General features: G+C 33.0%; 2 protein-coding genes across 2 annotated transcripts in view; both read left to right on the top strand.

Annotated features, from left to right (window-relative positions):
• LOC133329178 (short-chain specific acyl-CoA dehydrogenase, mitochondrial-like) overlaps positions 1-20,732 on the top strand; it is a 155,267-nt gene that overhangs the window by 59,165 nt on the left and 75,370 nt on the right. The gene's annotated exons all lie outside the window — the stretch shown is intronic.
• LOC133329171 (major facilitator superfamily domain-containing protein 10) lies at positions 12,948-16,856 on the top strand. Its single transcript, XM_061537665.1, has 6 exons — positions 12,948-13,373; positions 13,471-13,812; positions 15,373-15,446; positions 16,139-16,314; positions 16,385-16,552; positions 16,624-16,856. The coding sequence occupies exons 1-6, from the start codon at positions 12,948-12,950 to the stop codon at positions 16,854-16,856; spliced, it is 1,419 nt and encodes a 472-aa protein (XP_061393649.1).

The raw sequence follows: 20,732 nt of genomic DNA, 5'->3' as shown, positions 1-20,732 counted from the left end.
AAAAATGTATATCGATGAGTATTTACAAGTCGAAACATCAGAAAAGGCCTTGGAATGAAATCAGGAAACAGTCTATTTCAGGAAGCTTATAAAGTAAGTCTCAGCGAACATAAGGGAGTCTCAATAGACGAAAAAGAAGTTCAACTGAACAGCTGGAAAATAGCAAAAACTCTGGGACTCTGTGTGTTAAAGATCTGAAAATCTATATAGCCAAGCTAAAGGTCGGTGAGCTTAAGGTCACGGTGTCTATATAGGCGAACAGAAGATCAGAAAGGAGTATGAACGTATATACGAGCTGAAGTTCAGGTTGTATGTATAGACGTGCTGAATGTCAGGGAGTCGGTGCAGATTAGCTGAATATTAGGAAATGTGTATAGATTAGTTAAATATGAGGAAGTCTGTATAGGCGAGTCTTTATAGATGAGCTGACGACTGAAGGACACGGCGTCTATATAGACAAACTGATATTCGGAGAGCTGATATTCTTTATAGACGAGCTGAAGTTCAGAGTTCTGTATAGACGAGCTGAGATGACAGAGTGTCTGCATAGGCTATTTGAAGGTCAGAGACAAGAGGTGGATGTCGTAGTTTGTTGATACGAGCTGTACATCTGTATAGGCGAATCTTTATAGACGAGCTGACGATCTGGAAGTCCCCTCTTAGACAAATCTGAAGTTCAGGGAATCTTTATAGACGTGCTGAAGGTCAGAAAGTCTGTATAGACGACTGAAGGACACGGCGTCTATATAAACAAGCTGATGTTCGGAGAGCCTGTATAGGCGAATTCTTTATAGAGGAGCTGAAGTTCAGAGTTCTGTATAGACGAGCTGAGCTGACGGAGTGTCTGTATAGACTATCTGAAGGTTAGAGAGTTTGTATAGACGAGATGGATTTCGTAGTTTGTGGATAGGAGGTTTACGTCAATACAACTATTGTCTTAACAGTTTTGTTTAGAATTTTAGATAAATAACCAAAACCCCAAATTTTCAAAAAATATTTTGAAATTGTAAAATTTTTTTTACCAGTCTTTGCATAAAGTTAAAAACAAATTATTCTACACAATTATTGTAGTAACATATTTTATGATTTTCATAGACCATAACCTCACTTTTTTTAAATATCGATAAATTTTAATTTCTTTTTTTCACTCATGGAAATCAATAAAAAAAACTGTTGTTCTTTACTATTCTACAAACAGTTTGTTAAATTTTTCTAAAATTCAGAAAAAAACATTACTTTTTTTTATAAAAATATTTGTACAATTTTTTTAAAAGTCATGAAAAAATTAACACAACCTTTCCTTTTTTATAAAAAATATTTTTTCTTAAATTCCATTGTTTGGATGTATTTGTATTTATTTATTAGATTTTCCGAGAAAATTAAAAAAAAAATACCATAACCTCACTTTTTTTTTAAATATCGATAAATTTTAATTTCCAATTTTAATCATGAAATTTAATTAAAAAAGGTTTGTACTCTGCTATTGTATAAACAGTGTGTTTAATTTTTTTAATTCATAACCTAACTTTTTTCTATAAAAATATTTTTCCAAACCTACTTTTTTAAATGTATTTGTGGCTTTATACCCAAAATCTATTACTCTTGTTGTCTAAAATGCATAACATTTTACCACCACACACCAAAATCCATAATGCAGGTTTGCAGGGTCATTTAACATGAAATCCAACACCTCTAAATTTATCGGTGGAAATTATGTATTTTTATTTTCATCATCATCATAGCGATGACATAGACATATAAAAATAATTGTAAACTTTCATACCAAAATGATTGACCAAGTGTTCTTAGAATTCTTTTAATTATATAATTTGATTTTTTTTTCTTTTTTGATTTTAAATAGACTACCCAAATTTTGAGAGACTTTTATGTGCCATTTGTTGAAATATTTAAAAAAAATGAAAATAATATATTTTAATTATATATAGGATTATATATGTATTTTTATATTAGTTTCGTTTTTTTATTATTTTTCAACAAAACATTTTAATGCAATTCTTCCTCTTCCCTACAAGAAAAAAAGCAAACAAAAGTAACAAAAAAAATCAAAACTAAACAAAAAACTTATTAACATTGCGGGTTTTTTTTATAGCTTACAAATTACTCTATATAATGCTAATGAAATTTCAATGTAAATTATAGCTTCCATATATAAAAAAAAAAATAATGATATACAAATACAACAAAACTAAAAGGTAATATTTTCCTTTAGTAAAGCCAGCGCTTTGAGACTGTATAGATTTTGAAATCTTATCCCAAAATATTGTTTTGTAATTTCTTGCTAACAGACCTATTTGTGGGATGCTTTTCAAAATATTAACTCAATGTTCTTCATTATTGTGTGTTCAAATTAATAACAACAACAACAACAAAAGATATTGATTTTCAACGAAAACTTACATTATTGAAATATTCAATCAAGAGTTTATTTTTGTTTTCCTCTTGTGTAAATAATGCCCAATTACCTATCTTTTATTTTTCTCCATCTCACTCTTTTCGCAAAAATATATTTAATTTTTATATTTTGTGTAATATTTGCCACAAACAAAACCGAAAAGCAAAACAGAAAAAAATAAAAAAAGACAAAATAAAATCTATAAAAAATCAATAAATTATATCTAAAAAGTATAGATATTCAATATTTATTTAAGAAAGTATAACTTGTTCTTAAAATTATAAGGCTTTAAATACAACAACAAAAAAAAGAAGAAAATTAAGTAAACGAAAAAACAAACAATACACAACTTCTATTATACATTATCCTATATATATATTAATATTTAAAAAGTAATATAATTATTATTATTTAACTTACACATATAATGCATATATATACTATACATAAAATTATATATTAAACACGAGAATAATTTTTTTTTAATTATGCATAGATAAACAAAAAACTCTAAATTTAAATATTTATTTTTTTTTTTAATTTATAACTAAGTTATTATTTGTGTATTTATAATTATGTTATGTACATTTCCTAATAATAAAAATAATTCTAATTAAATGAAAATGTAATTTATATTTAAGATGAAAAGAAAAAAAAAAACAAAATATACGCCAAATTATAAATGGAAAAAGAAACAAAAACAATTGAAAATTGTCATATGTGGTATTTAATGAACTTTCTATAATTATAATCCAATTATAATACATATCGATGCCTCCGAACCATAGTATGCTAAGTCGACTTAGCATGTTTTAAAGTTCTTTACGTTTTTAGGTACTACGGTCCTTAATTTAAATTCTCTGAAATTTTGGTAATCATCGGCCAATCCAAACCAGAGTTATAAGCAAAAATGTACTTATCATGGCACGTACGATTTAAGAAATGTCCATACTTTGAGAGCTTCTGCTGTAAAACTCACTCTTCAAACTTAGCATACTATTCTTCGGAGGCGTCGATATATACAGAATTTATTTCGGAGCCAATATTTTCAACTGATTCCGACTGATTTTAAATGTAACGAAAATTCTTTAATTTCTATTACATTTAAGAGCTTGAGGTTTATAGACGAAGACTCTGAAGGGAACTTTTTATAGACGCGCTGAGGGGAGTATTTTTATAGGCGACCTGATAGAAGTCTTTTATTAGATGAGCTGAATCAGGGAGTTTTTCCTAGGAAGAAGTTTCTATTCAGCCCAATCGTCCAATTGTGGGAGAAATTCTATTCCTACGGAAAGCATTTCTCTCGAGAGAAAAATTCTCCAATCGTAAAAAATTTAGGAGTAAAATATATGGAATATGGCATCTCGTTTTAATAAACTGTGGGTCTTTTTCATACTTTGTGTACCCAAGGTGTATGCATCAGCTACAACAACGAACATTTTACAAAAACAACATTTTTGTTATAGAAATTAAATTGTCATGATGCTGACAATTAGTTTTTGTTATGAAAAAACAAATACAAATGAAATATTTTGACAAAAGTTGTTCAATTAACGAAAAATTATACTTCGAAAATTGAAAATAAATAACCTTAAATATGTCTACACTGGTCGGAAACTTATTTTTTTATTCAAACCGCCGAACTCCTGGTAACAACAGTCCATACTACCCGAAAATCGGCTGCCCTTCCAAATATAAAATTGAGGTGATTGGCCGGATCCTGGGGAGAACTTCACTTGGAAGCTGCCCATCTAAATATTAAGTTGAGGTGGTTAACCGGATCTCTTCATCACCGACAGATTCCAATACAAGATATGCAACTGAATTTCTATACAATAAAAATTACTTCTGCGTATTGTTTCCTAAATCTAAAGAAATAGATGTGAGTGGCAAACATTCGCCTGCAATTCAAGATGTTCGCCTTCGCAATAAATATCTTTTTTGTAGAAATGCTCTTGATGGTGAGCTGTGGGCTAAATTCTATTCAAAATAAAATTCCACACGGGCTATATCATGAGCAAAATATATATACTGTTGTAAATATTTGAAATAACCCGTGACGGGGCCTTAAATTTGGTTCTTTGGGAAGCTAAGAAATGGTACCTTCCCATTAATAAAAATCTTAGCTCCAAACTATTTATGTTCGCATTTGTTTATAAAGTTAACAAACATAAAAAAAATATTTCAAAAATGTGTTTGACAATTAGCTTCACAAACAAAAAAGAAAAAACTTTGAACCCATATGATTGTCACTTACACCTTATTTAATACACCTTGTGTGTACCCTTATTTGTTTGCGCAAATTTAAAGTATTTGTGTTGTACGAAATAATGAATTGAAACCAAAAAAAAAAAATGAATAGTATTATATTTAGAGCATATTTAGAGAATGTTGCTACTTCTCGAGAGCAACAAAGAACTTCTACAAGATTGTCAAGATGACAATTGCGAGATAGTTCCAATCCTCTTGAATTGCCACAATTATAGTAAGTGCATAAAAGTTACGTTTTTTTTTTTTTTTGATCAGAAGATGGATACCAAACTGGCGTTGGGAAGGATTCTGATGTTGGTATGGCACAATCAACATTTAATTTTATCCTCTCCGAGGTGGTGACTCACCTTTGTCCTAAGTGGATTAAATATTCGTTAAATATTCGCTACGCCTCTTCATCAGACTTAATTTAATTTCAATAAGATTATTTTTATTCTTCTTCTTCTTCGGTGTTTGATAATTTTTGCTCCTTGTTTGTGCCGTCTCCTGTTCCTGTTTTTTTTATTTTGACATAAATATTTTTTTTTTGTCAGCCCAAACCTATTTTAAGTAAATTCGAAGATTAAATGATTATTTTATGCAAAAGAAACCTTTTTCCATTCGGTGATGCTCTTATTTGGTGGTCCCAACGAATTGAGCTTATTTTCCGTTTTTTTTTTTCCAAAACCGAGTAAGAGACTCTTTGCTCCCTTTATAGAATCCACGTGCAATGTCAGGATGTAATTCCTGACACTAAATGCTGCAATTGGGTTTTATTTGTCTTTGACCTTCTATTTATATTTGAAAAACTATACATACATTTTTTATCTCCCTTCGATTTTCTTTTTTGGAAGATATTTTGAGATTAAAAACACAAATTGAACTTTCATATGATGGCTACTTTTTCTCCTTTCTCCCTTTAATTCCGCGCGGAATTTTCTTTACGATTGGGGTAAAGGGAGAAGAAAGAAATTCCGCACGGAATTATTTTTGACGATTGGGCTGATTATATACTCTAAATGTCTGAGAGTCTGTATAGGTGATCTGAAGGGGAGAAACTGAAGGTCAGCGAGATTTTCTTTAAGGCTTATTTGAATTGGGAGAATTCTGGGAAAATGCGCTCTCGATAAGAATTTAGAATCATAGTTTTCCTGAGTGGAACATGGAAGAAGCCAAACATTATCCGAAATAACCAAAAGTTATTAGATTTGTTACGAAACCAATAAGGTGTGGATTTTTTAAAAAAATATTTTTTATGCAGCCAACGGGTTGTGGATTTATTATTTTTAAATAGTTTATATTTAGCCCACATGACTGGGATTTTTTAAAACATGTGTACGGGGTAAATTTTTTCAAAATAATTCTACGGCGTATTTTTTTTTAAATAATTTTTATGCAGCAAACAAAGCATTGGTGGTCTTCCAAGACTGACGTGCTTGGTAATCTTTTTTAAGCTCGGCTTATGGAACAACCGTTCTGAAACAAGCAAGCTAAGTAAGTAATATTCGCTTTTCAAAGGGCGTGGATTTTTTAGATTTTTTGTATCTTTAAAAAAATACGACGTAAATTTTTTATATACATATTTCTTGGATTTTTAAAAAAATATTTTTTTTGACGTATTTTTTTTAATACGTTTTAATGCAGCCAGAAATGTGTGGATTTCTTAAGAAATATTTTTTACGGCGTAAATGTGAATTTATTTTTTACGGCTAATATTTAAAATATATATATATATATATATTTATGGCGTAAATTTTTATACCCTCCACCACACTGTGGTACAGGGTATTATGTCTTTGTGCATATGTTTGTAACAGACAAAAATAATCGAGATAGACCCATGGTTCCTTTTGAGAATATACATAGAATCAGTTTCTAAGTCGATTTATGCATGTCCGTCCGTCCGTCCGTCTGTCCATGTTAAATTGTAAACAAAGTGCAGGCCGCATTTATGATCCGAATTGGATGAAATTTGGCATAGGTCACTTATTCGGCCCAAGGACGAACCCTATTGAAATTGGGAAAAATCGGTTCAGATTTAGATATAGCTCCCATATATATATTTAACCGATTTAATGTAAACGGTCCCTATATATCTTTCGATTTGCACGAAATTTGGTACAGCCTAATCATTTAGGTCTAGAATGATGTATGCAAAGTTTCGTAAAAATCGGTCCAGATTTAGATATAGCTCCCATATATAGTTTCGTCCGATTTCGTGTAATTGGTGCCCCAAAGTCCCTATATATCTTTCGATTTGCACGAAATTTGGTATAACGTACTGAATTGAGCCTAGGATGATGTCTGCCGACTTTCGAGAAAATCGGTCCAGATTTAGATATAGCTCCCATATATAGTTTCGTCCGATTTCATGTAAATGGTGTACCAAAGTGCCTATATATCCTTCGATTTGCACGAAATTTGGCATAACGTACTTAATTGAGCCTAAAAAGATGTCTGCCAAGTTTCATGAAAATCGGTCCTGATTTAGATATATCTCCCATATATAGTTTCGTCCGATTTCATGTAAATGGTGCCCCAAAGTCCCTATATATCTTTCGATTTGCACGAAATTTGGTATAGCCTACTGAATTAGGTCAAGAATGATGTCTGTCAAGTTTCGTGAAAATCGGTCCAGATTTAGATAGATATAGCACCTTTTATTATAGATTGATTTTAAGTAATTGACGCACCATATATATTTTCGCCCGATTTCAAGTAAATTGGGTAATAAAACTCCTCATGTTAGTCAGATTGACATCAAAGTTTGCACATCGTATAAAATTGAGCATAAAATTATATAGTTGCGTTTTCTAGAAGTACAGACATAGCCCAACGGATGACCTATTTATATTTGTTTGAAGTCGATTTACATACTTGATTTACAGATCTAGGTAGATTCACATTTAGATTTCATCCAATTTCATGCTAATAGTCCTGTTTAATATACCCATAGTGGTGAAGGGTATCATATAGTCCGCCCCGTCGGAATTTACTACTTTCCTTACTGGTTATATTCTAAAAATATTTTTTGAAAGGTGTAAAAAATATTTGTTTGACTTTTTCATTTTTTCAAGTTTAAAAAATATATATATATTTTAAAAAATAAATAAAAAATATTTTTGATGGATTTAAAAAATATATGTATCTGTTTGAGACTATTTTTATCGAATTTCTGTCAGTTGGCACTTACCTCTGTATATTATAACACGCATCTAACCTCACTATTATCGAAATTTTATCATTAGAAATTAATTATGGTTATGTATTTAAGCGTATAAACGAATATTTTAAAAGGTTTTAAACGATTTTGAATTTAAAAAACAATATCCCCTAAATACTAAATATGACAATTTTCTTTTCTTTAACAATTTCCTCTACACTAAATGCAAACTAATGTTGTGTGTGTGTGTTTTTTAGTTTTGTTTTATATTTGAATCAATTTTTTTTTAGTTTAGCTTAAATTATACAAAATAAAAAAATTTTAATAAAAAACCAAAACGCTTTTTTCCTAATTTAAAAAAAAAGAAACGAAAATATTAAAAAATAACTATAATATATGCTTAGTAAAAAAATAAAAAGCTATGAGAAAGCTTTAAAAATTAAATTAAAATTAATGTATTTATTATTTATTTTCTATTAATGTAATTAATATTTACAAAACTATGATAATAATAATGCAACAACAACTACTACTACAACACATTTTATATATAACAAACTAATACTAAAGACAAGCAACATTTCCCATTATCATCATCATGATCATGTATACTATTATAAAACTTAGTTTTAATAAAAAAAAATTGCATAAAAAATAAAAAAAGAAAAATAAAAAAACAAAACAATTCATAATAAAAATGAAGAAAAACATATTTATTAAATATAAAATAATGGAGTGGATTTTATTGTTTTTATTAAATGACAAATGCCTTGGCGCAATTGGAACACTTTTTGGAAGCCAAGTACATTAAAGCGAGACTGAAGAAAGACAGGCGAACATTTGTATCGTATAATTTCGTCCGATCCAAGAGAACATTCAAAAGCAGAAAGAGAAGCAATATTGGAAACGCCTACTCCATGGCCATGCTATCGAGACCATTGAAGGTGGATGCTGATGATCTTCCCATTGAAACAATGGATGATTCATCAGAGAAATCCAACGTCAAGTGTGTCAATGCCAAGGATTTACCAAAGAGAGATAATCTTCTGCAACCGGTTCATACAGTGGGACAGTAATATTATAATTCAAAAATGTATCCCCTCAAATCAGAGTTCAGTTCAGAGTAGCCAATGTACGATTGGGAATCTCTAATCAATCAGAATCATCAAAGGGGGTCCTGAATGACGAGCGATCCTTGGCAACTTCTAGCAGTCCAAAGTAGCAGTATTTTGGTGCATAGAACCAAAAAAACCTAAAATGGGATTGAACCAGTCTATTTAATAAATCGGGACTTGGGTACAACATATTCCGCCAGGAAGTTTTGTATTCTCTTAGTAAACAAAATACCAAATTCAACGTCAAGAAGCAACATTGTCGAGTTTAGAACTAGGAAAAGAAATAAATAACGGTTGAAAATCTTCTCCATTCTCAGAGTGTGTCTGTTTAGTGAGGTTTATGGTCCGAAGCAAGATCTATTAATAAGGTCATCCAGCTAGCGAAAGTCAACTTCTAGCAGTCCAAAACAAGGTATTATGGTAGATAGAACCAAAATAACTAAAATGGGATTGGACCGGTCTATTTAAAACAAAAAAATCGGGACTTGGGCACAATATATTCCGCCAGGTAGTTTTGTATTCTCTGAGTAAACATAATACCAAATTCAACGTCAAGATGCAACATTGTCGAGTTTAGAACTAGGAAAAACATAAATAACGCTTGAAAATCCCCTCCATTCTCAGAGTGTGTCTATTTAGTGAGGTTTATGGTCCGAAGCAAGATCTATTAATAAGGTCATCCAGCTAGCGAAAGTCAGCTGTTTTCTCTCAAGTCTAATATAAACCAGTGAGCGGAACAGTATAGTCGAACGGGGCCGACCATACGATACCCGACACAACTATCATGGAACTCTAACTTTCTGCGAAGTTTTATTCCGAGCCTGAACAATAGTTCGTTAGAGTTGCACCCTCATTCCCGATAAGAGGCCAACAGCACCTCTTCCTTACACTGACATATTTTCCGAATATTTCTAATATTCAGTACAGTCCTTCTAACTACTTGTCTATATTCCCTTCACCGTGGGTTGTGTTGTAATGTCCGGCTTATAATTGTGGCCTATAGATCGACTACAAAAAAAAAAATATGTTTTTGGTCCACTTCATCCGAAAATTATTATCTGATCATCGTCGAAAATTATAGGCGTTGTCCTTGACCATGACCTCATGAAAAATTTCAAAGCGCTCAGTGTGGTAATGGGTTACTAAATAATATATGAGTACGTAAGCACCTGTAAATATTTAAGTGTAACTTCCACATCAATTACTATCAATTTCTTGGGTCTATGTCCTTCAGGAGTAAATATATACGCCATAGAATACAAATTTTGTCATTTTTCACACAAAAGTATGGGTCCATTTGACCCGCTAAATGTTGACCGATCTTTATCAGAACAGACATGCTTATTCTTTGGCCCGATCCCCCTCTCCATGCGATGTTTGGCCTCTGGTGGCTATTCAAGACCTTAAATATATAGTTCGTAAGGCTATACAGGCCACAGGGTACCCACTTTGCGATTTGGTGATCACAATTGGTCATCAATATCGTGATAATTAACACCTAACAACTCCTACCTTTTGGAGCCTTGTGAAAGATAAAGTCAACGTCAACTGACTAGCGACGATACAAAACCGTAAATATACAGCGCGTGAGGCTATGCAGGACACAGGGAACCTACTTTGCGATTTGCCTATGGTATAATATGATACCTTAAACGGCATTTACATTAGAACTTTTTACCGCGTTAAACTACTTCATGGGGATTTGTTAGCCATATATACAATGGAATTGACAATTTTAACCCACTTACTTACTTACTTAGCCGGCTTGTTGTTCAATAAACCGAACTTAAAAAAGATTTCCAAGCGTTTCGGTCTTGTAGACATCTCATCCATCGGATCCCTTAAAGATTATGTTCCGAAATGTTGTCTTCTACTCGATCTTTTAATCGGATTCGTGGTGTTCCCCTTCTGCATGAACCATCACTTTGACTCGTTTTTGTATGTCTTTTGAGCAGGGGGCATCTTCATCCATTCTCACAATATATCCTAGTCAACGTAGTCGCTGCAGCTCGATACGTCTGACTATGTCGATGTCCGAGAATATATGGTATCGTTCATGGTTCATTCGACGACGATATTCACCTCACCGTCGATGCAGATCGGCAATTTAAACCCACTGGATTAACGAAATCCGATAAACGTTCCATAACCTTCTTAATTTTTCCTCGCACCCCAATGTCATCAACCAGAATGCGAACGCTAGGAAATAATGTCCCCAACCTTCTGGCATGCACCTCCCGTGGGGAAGGAAACCATTATCTTGTGTATAAGGGCATGAATTAATGTCCCAAACCAACATCCTCCTGCAATTTCGAACAGTGAGAAGCTTCACTTTTAATTTTTTACCAATATTTTCAGAAAAGGGAACAAATCTAGTTTAGGGGCTCCACTCGGATCGCTTTGATATTTTTACCGTAAGTAGTCCTCGTTGAGCTGATTACAGTGATATATATTTTATGTGGGGGAAATGCATACTTCCCGAGATATGGGCCTTGAAAGTTCGGAGCATATCATGATTGAAATGGGCCGTTTTACTAATGCCACAAAGGCAATATGGGTATTATTTTAAAGCTTATAACGAGTACTTTCCCAAAAAAAACATAAACATAGCATGCCGAACATTTCTCGTGTTTCCAATTAAAGTAACCGGCAGCAGGCGCATACATGGCTACGCAATCCAAATCCTTTTTTAAGAGTAATTTAAAATAAAATTTAGAGTTTTTTGAGTAGCCGGCATTCGGCCGGGGCTTAAAACTTTCACCTATGAACAGGTGGATACATGGATACGCAATCCAAATCCTTTTTTAAGAGCAGTTTTAGAATCAAATTTAGGGTTTTTTGAGTAGCAGGCCTTCGGCCGGGGCTTAAGACTTTCACCTACGGACAGGCGCATACATGGCTACGCAATCCAAATCCTTTTGTAAGAGCAATTTCAGAATCAAATTTAGGATTTTTTAAGTAGCCGGCCTTCGGCCGGGGCTTAAGACTTTCGCCTATGGACAGGCACATACATGACTACGCAATCCAAATCCTTTTTTAAAACCAATTTCAGAATCAAAATTATGGTTTTAAAGTAGCCGGCCTTCGGCCGGTGCTTTAGATTTTGGCCTATGGACAAGCGCATACATGCCGACGAATCCAAATATTTTTATATTTTTTGGGAAAGTACTCGTTATACGCTTTAAAATGATACCCATATTGCCTTTGTGGCATTAGTATAACGACCGTTTTTAATCAAGATATGCCCCGAACTTTCAAGCCCCATATCTCGGGAAGTATCCATTTCCCACACATAAAATATATATCACTGTAATCAGCTCAACGAGGACTACTTACGGTAAAAATTCGACTACAGTTAATCTGTTACAACAAAAACTATTAATGAAAATAAAATTTCTAGTTCAATTTTAAATGGTTCTACCAGATTTTGAATAGAGCAATTGTCTTCCTTTAGAAAAAAACCTCGTAAACCTTCCATAACATCATAACCTCAAAGTCGAATCGAAACACTCTATTAGCATAACAAAATAACGGGTATTCATTGCTGAGTAACCACAACACTCATTTGTTTTTGTTTGTGATTGCCTATGCTTGTGTTGTTGAATTTGTTGTTGCTTTCTCAAACTTTCACTTGTTTGGGGCTGTCGGTCGGTCGGCCTCTCACACAATTGCTGTTCGGTTTGTACGGCTGCAGAGGAAATGTGAGTTTGATTAGCAACTTCTTTAATAAACGAAAAAAAAAAATCAAAGCGTACTTGAAGACAACAAAACAAAATACGCTATGCTATGGAGAAGAAAATAGTTCAGTTACTAGTAGCACGATAACAACACGTAGACAAGTTGCGCGATCACGGAACGAACGGCATTGCAGTACATTGCGACGGCACATTCATTGTTTGTACATAGACGGTAGGCATTTCAAGCATCAGCAAATTTTCTTCATTTGAATCAACATCACCACCCCCACCACCTCCCACCAGCAACATTCCAACACACAGCGTACGAAATGTCTTTAAGGCAGCGCACAACTAATGGCAACAACAATAATAACAATGTGGATGCAGCATCCACGGACAACACCCACGATTCCAATAAGAAAAATGGGGACCAGCAACAGGAACGCACGAATCCCATGGTGTATATAGTATTCATATCCCTTCTATTTGATTTGTTGGCATTTACCATCATCTTACCGTTGCTGCCATCGCTCTTGGAATATTTTAAAAATAATGACAGTTCCGGTTTATATGCAGTGCTAACGGATCGCATCAAATGGTTTCAAGAACTACTGGGGGCACCCGAACGTTACAACTCGGTATTGTTTGGTGGCCTATTGGGCTCGATGTTTAGTTTTTGCAGTTTTGTGGCCAGTCCCATTGTGGGTGGACTGTCGGATTATTATGGTCGTAAACCGGTTATTATACTGTGTGCGGTAAGTAAAATTTTGATTTTTTTTTTATTATTTATGATCATATTTGTATTTATTCCTTTCTCTTTCTTGTTTGTTTCTTTGATTTTAATAATTGTAGGCCGGCATCGCTTTATCATATTTGCTATGGGCCTTTTCTCGTAACTTTGCTGTCTTTGTTTTGGCCCGTTTTGTTGGCGGCTTAAGTAAGGGCAACATCTCGTTGAGCATGTCTATTATTACGGATGTCTCCAGTGGCAAGACTCGAGGTCGTGGTATGGCTTTGGTGGGAGTGGCATTTTCATTGGGCTTCATTGTTGGTCCCATGATTGGTGCCTTATTTGCCATCTTCTCAAATAAATCTACGGGTCCATGGTTTGTTTTACCTTCTCTGCTGGCGTTGGCATTGGCTTTGGGTGATTTGCTGATTTTGGTCTTTTGTTTAAAGGAAACTTTACCAAAGGTAAGTGGAGACTTATAAATAGTTAACTTTTCAAAATAATGGGTTCCAAAACTCGAAGAATGTTTAAATAAAGATTCCCAGTCTTCATAAACGAATTGATGAAGGAGTCCTTTTAGCTCGTCTATAGAGGTGAAGGGAGTCTTTATAGACTTCCTGAAAGGAGTTTTTTAAGACGTACGGAAGGTAGTCTTTGTAGACGAGCGGAAGGTATATATAGACGAGCGAAAAGTGAGTCTTTATAGACGAGCGAAAGGCAGTCTTTATAGATGAGCGAATAAGAGTCTTGAAAATAGAGCGGAGGGGAGTCTTTATAAACGAGCGGAGGGGAGTCTTTATAGACGAGCGGAAAGCAGTCTTTGTAGACGAGCGGAAGGGAGTATTTGTCTTTATAGATGAGCGAAAAGGAGTCTTGAAATAGTCTTTATAGACGAGCGGAAGGGAGTCTTAAGAAGGGAGTCTTTATAGACGAGGTGAAGAGAATTTTTCATAGAGGAACTGAAGGAAGTTTTATAGACGAGCTGATGGGAGGTCTATAGACATATTCAAGGGAGTATTTAGAACTGAAAGTAGTCTTTAGCGTCGAGCTAGGGACTTCATAGACGAGTGGAAGAGAGTCTCTATAGACCATCAGAAGGTCAGGGAATCTATATAAATTAATTGAAGGACAGTTAGTCTTTAAAAGGTCACCTTTTGGCTATCTGAAGAAGTGTTAATAGACGAGTTAAAGGTTATCTTTTTAGCCGATCTGATAGCACAAGTAAAGATATGCGAGTTAAATCGGGTCTTTTTAAGATGTTCTTGTAATTTTTGAAACGGCCTTTCTAAGTAATCACGGCCTATTTAAAAAATTCACAAGTTTCCAAGGTATCAAGAGCAGTATGAAGAGCATTAGGGAGCTTTCTATGTACTTTGAAACTATTTGGGGACATTAACTAATTTTTCAGACAATTTTTTAAGTCACCTTTTTAGGAAAATATAATCTAAAGACTATAGATTATTATTTTAATTATTGTAGCGGCTTTCGTCTTACAAAGTATACTGTAAGACGAAAGCCGCTACAATAATTAAAAAAAAAACAGTCTAAGCATAGGTTACTCATAACTGGAATATAAAATGTGTGCGCACATAACCTCTAAAAAATATTTTTTTTTTAATAAATCTGTGAATAGAAATATTTGGTCAGTTTTCTGGTTATAGAAGACCTGTCGGAGACTCTCTAAATATTAGAAAAAATTAAAACTGAACTATTAAAACTGAAAGAGAAATTTTTGGAAACATAACCTCAATTTTACTAGAATATAAAAATCACTGTGTTAAGGGGGTAAATATATGTATAAGCGATTTTCTTAATATAGAAGGCAACTTGGGGACATTCTCTAAGCAGAGGTGATTAATTAAAACTGAAACATAAATCTTGTGAACATACACTCCAAAAAAATATTTTTTTTATAAATTTATTAAAACAGTTATTTCAGCTGTTTGCTGGTTATAGAAGACCGAAATCTCCTTTTTTTAGTTGATCCAATTAAATAATCTATTTTATTTTATTTTTTTATTCAGGAAAAACGGGTCAAGGAAATTTCCTCATCCATGTCTTATGCTTTCCAATTGATCAATGTTTCCTCTATATTTAGGTGAGTATCATAGACATACATTAATCATGAATCATTTTAATTTAAAATTATCAATAATGCCAGGTGTGTATCACATTCTCAAATGGATTTTTGACTATCTCTGCCTTGCCACCTGTTATCTTGCGAACCTACTTTTAAAGCAGCAACAATATTCAATTTGAACTTTTGCCTTAATGTTGTTGATTTCATTAAATTTATCTTTATTTAAATTATTGATTACGAAAAAAATCCATGATAGGCCACAAAGAAAAATAAAATGGAATTTCTTTAAAGTTCCGGTTATGTTTATTATATGAGTCGCTACTTTTTTAATAATTTTTTACTTTGCCACCAAATATTTGTATTGCTTATTTGCCTCTTTTTAATTTTATTAAGCTAATAATCTAATTGATTTTTTTTAATTTGTCAATCATTTTAAAGACAAATTGATTTATAACTTAGCCATTCCGTTGTATGTCAATTTTTTTTCTTTGCTTGAAACAAATATGACAAGCATTTTTTAATTATGAGTAGATTGCAACTACTTCTATTAGCCGGTGATGAGCTTCATAGCATATCATATAAATAACTTTATACTGGCATAATAAAACACACGAAGCGTAACGATATTGATTGTAATTTAATGCCACAATTGAATTTATTATTTTCCATTCCACTTAATTTTTCGTTTTTCGTTTCTTCTTTCTTTACAGATTTGCGTCCATCAAAAATGTCCCACAAAAACAAATCAAGTCATTGCAAACCATTGGTATTATTTATTTTGTCTATTTATTCCTGTATTCGGCATTGGAATTTACAGTTACATTTTTAATGTATCATAAATTTGGTTATACCTCCATGGATCAGGCGAAAATGTTTTTGACCACGGGTAAAACCAAAAATACAAATAAATTCAAAATTTGAAAACACCTTTAAATTGAAATTCCATTAATTTCCAGGTATCATCATGACCATTTTGCAAGGATCTGTTGTTAGACGTCTACCCGAAAAGGATATTAAAAATTATGCAGTATTGAGTTTATATTTGCTAATACCTGCCTTTGCCATTGTTGGCATTGCCAATGGAACATGTCTGCTATATATTGGCATGATCTTGTATGCCATATGTAAGTACCCTTATTCATTATACAATAAATGTTTCCCCATAAAATATTATTTTTTTCTTCCCCCCTCTTAGCCACTGCCTTTACTGTCACCTGTCTCACTACGCTCGTCTCCAAATATGGCAATGATGATCAGAAAGGTTCCGTTTTGGGTATCTTCCGTTCATTGGGCGCCTTGGCTCGTGCCCTGGGGCCCGTTGTTGGCTGCATAGCATTTTGGTGTATTGGCTCTCGTATGACATATGTCGTTGGTGGCTTTTTGCTACTAATACCCTCATATGTTTTGCAAAAAACTCAACTGGCATAAATATTAAATTTGAATTTGCATAATGCATTCGTATTGCTTCCAGGTTGTAAACATGAAACAATTTTCTGTATTATATACAAACACACATACACACAATATTTAAATGTATTACTTAGTACTTATAATATATACATATTTATATAACCATTCAATGCCTTTTTTTATATATATACTCATATGCAGTTTTTTATGTATAGAAATTATTTTTTATATAAATAAATATATTTATTAAAACAATTCTGATTTTTTTATTTATTTTTTTTTAAATAAAATTAATCAAATATTTAAAAAGCAGGATTTTCCGAATGTTATCCCTCAATAGAGTATATAAAAGCCTATCTACAGAATATATAAACTAATTATATTTAAAAAGTTGACTTTTTTGGTAAAATCCTCCGTACGAGGGCAGTTCGGAATGTTCTTAGCCTAGCACAAAAAGCGCAGTATAAACTGAAAAAAGTTAAGTGTTTTGGAAACTGTCGTCACTGTTCTGAACTAATTTTAAATTTTGTCTCGATCTGGCAACTCCTGTATATAGAAACAGGTGCTCAAAAAAGACACATCCGCAATATTTTACAATGGAAAAATTAGAAATGCGTGTTTTCATTGTAAAAAAAATTGTGGATGCGTCTTTTTTGAACATTTTCTATATCGTTAGTTAAAATGCAAAAACAAAAAATTGAAAATTGACTTTTTGAATGAATATTGTGAATGTCAATAAACTACATGTGTTGACATTCAAAAAGTCAATTTTTTGTTAGTTACGCCTTTTTGCATTTTAGCTAACGATATGAAGGAGTTGCCAGATCGAAACAAAATTTAAAATTAAAATTAGTTCATAACAGAGATGGAAGTTTCCAAAACTCTTAACTTTTTTGCTTTTTGTGCTAGGCTAAGAACTTTACGAACTGCCCTCGTAATTAGGAATGGATCTTTCATTAACAAAACTCATAGATATATTTCTGATTATTACAGATCTCTAAAATTCGTAATAAATAATAGAAACATAAGGGGGTATCTCCACATCAACATGATTAGTATTAAAAATTCCCCAAAAAAAATGGTGGGTTTAAATACTTTATGAGGATTTATTTCACCTATATGCTATGGAATTGACAACTTACACCCACTGGATTAACGAAATTCATTAGAATTTAAACGTACTGTAATAATGTGTACATAACCTCAATTTATAAAATAAATAATATACTCTGCAGCATGAGACATCCATAGTTTGGTTTGAAACGAGATTGACACTCGAACCTTGTTCTACGATATAGGTCCCATTAACGTTAACAGCTTTGTCAAAAAACTGCCGCACATAACCTCAAACCCAACCAGTTCTTAACCTTGTCTCTACCTAATCTTTTTTTTGTTCTCTTTTCAAGTCAATTGGGCTTCGAGGAAAGCGACCTTAGGGGTTATAAAGTTTTGTCCTGGGTGATTAAGGACATATAAAAATAATCCATTATTCCAACGAAAAGTCATTTTGATTGATGTGACCACATTTCCACCACCTCAGCGGGTAAAAAGTAAAATTGCCGCATCTGATGATCGGAAAACCTTCAAAGTGTGGTGTTTGGTGCGGTTTATGCTCCGACGGCACCTTATTTTTTCGAAAATGAACTGTGCGATGATTAATAGTTTTTATGGTCGGAGTAGGATGGTATTAGTATTTTTTATGATCGGAGTAGGATGGTATTAGTATGGAAAAAGTTGGAATTTTTAACAAGGTGACTCTACGTTATATACAAGCAACGAAACCATTGCTATTTTTTTTTAGGGGAAAGGTATTAAGGTATTAAATATAGAATTCGGAAACTATCAAGGGCAACCACTACTTCAGTTTGTCTAATGCTGTCTATTAAAAACTCCGGTATTCTATAATTAATGTCTTTTTTATAATGTTCCTCTATAAAGACTCGCTTTAGTTCGTCTATAAATACTCCCCTCAGCTCGTCTATATCGACTCCATTGATCTCTGCTTTAATCTTTAAACTCCCTTCATATTGCCTGTAAAAACTTCCAGATCTATAAAGATTTGAAGAGAATCTTTATAGACGGGCTGCTATAAAGATTCTCTTCAACTCTTCTATATTGACCTTCTGCTCGTCGTTAAAAACTCAGAGACATTCAAATCATCTTCTATAAAGATACCCTTTCAGAAAAAAACTCCCTGCTACAGCTCATCTATAAAGACTTCCTTCAGCTCGTCTATAAAAACTCACTTCAGGTCGCTTATAAAGAATCCCCTGCCTCCATTCAGAGACTCCCTTCGTCTATAAAGAATCCCCTTTTCAGCTCGTCAATAAGGTCTACATTCAGGTCTTCCGCTGATATTTCCCTCATCTCTCTATTAAGGTAGCCCGGTAGCTCGGCTATAAAAACTCACTTAGAATTATTAAAAAATAAATCCCTTATTACTTTTTATATAAACATAACCTTTAACCCATATTTAAACCCTCGCTTAATTTTCAATATTATATAAATTTTATTATAAAAAAGTTATTATTATTTTTTTTTATAAAAAATAATTCACATATATTTTTTTTAATTTTCAACGGTTACCCATAACCGCTCAACCAGCATTTCCATCTCTGCCACCAGAATACCAACTAAACTACAATAATTTCCAACTCTGAGTTGGTGTGACACAGCAATGCAACACTGTGATGACAGCAACGACCAAATACGACAACGACGAGACGAGAACTTGTACAGCAGAGAAACGAATTTTTCTGGTGGTCGTCGCGAAAAAGTCAAGTCGCAAAAACTTTAAAGGCAAAGAAAGAAAAAAAGGTGATTAATTCATCAATTCACGTAGGAATACATTCAAGTTTTTCAATTAAAAGAGAAAAAGAAATCGAATTAACCAATAAGAATAAAAAACGAAAATTGTTGCGTACATTATTTGTTGGAATTGTTGCTGAAGAAAGAAAGAAAAAAAGTGTTCTCTTAGTTGTGTAAATGTAACAAGAAAATAAAGAAAAAAAACGGGATAAAAAGAAGCGAAAAACAAAGAAAATACAATTTTTAGTTTCATATTTTTTGTATTATTTTTTGGATTTGCAAAAGAAGAAAGTAGAGTGTGTGAGATTGTTGCAAACAAAGAAGAAATGGAAAAAAAGTAACCGCCCCGTATTCTTGTTCAACTTTTTTTTTGTCGATTCTCGTTCACACCGTGTGTGTGTGCGGTTTGGTTTTTTTAATAACAACAAAAAAATTAACGTAGCAATTTTTTCTCCCTTCTTTCTTTTTTTGTTCTTCAATTCTTTGACGGAATTTTTTTGGTACAATTTGTCTGTGCGGTTGTGGCGATGACGTTGTGATGGTGGTCGGTCGTTAATGTTTAATCATTGACTTCATCATCACTGCTTGCTCTCGTCTGTCATTGATGACAATTGTTATTGTACGCTGTTCATTTTTTTTGTTTAATTATAATATAAATTATTATTAAATATATATTTTTATTAATTCGGGGCTGCTGCTGCACTTGTAATTAAAACTAACTACGCAAAATACCAAAATTCCCAACAACAACAAAAAACGACGACAACCAACGAATCTACAATAATATAACAAACAACAACAACATCATCAACGACGGCGACGACGTCGTACTATATTGCTGCTTCTCTTGTTTGTGCCTGATTCCCTTTGTTGTGCTCGTCTTTTTGTACTGCTGCTGCTGGTTGCCTGCCTGACTGTGCTTGCTGGTACTACAACTGCCGCTGCTGCTGGTACTTTGTAATGGTGTTGGTTGGTGTGTGAGTTGTGATTTGGATTTTCTGGTTTTTTTAAATATTTTTTTTGCGTTCACATCAACAACGAATTGAAACTGCATTGCATTTTCTCGTGTAATATTTCCTCTTTTGT

The sequence above is a fragment of the Musca vetustissima genome, unplaced genomic scaffold, assembly GCF_032173495.1.
Source record: "Musca vetustissima isolate MV318-11 ecotype Yass unplaced genomic scaffold, APGP_CSIRO_Mvet_v1 utg61680, whole genome shotgun sequence".
Classification (NCBI taxonomy): Eukaryota; Metazoa; Arthropoda; class Insecta; order Diptera; family Muscidae; genus Musca; species Musca vetustissima.
This window is presented reverse-complemented; position numbering and strand designations above follow the sequence as displayed.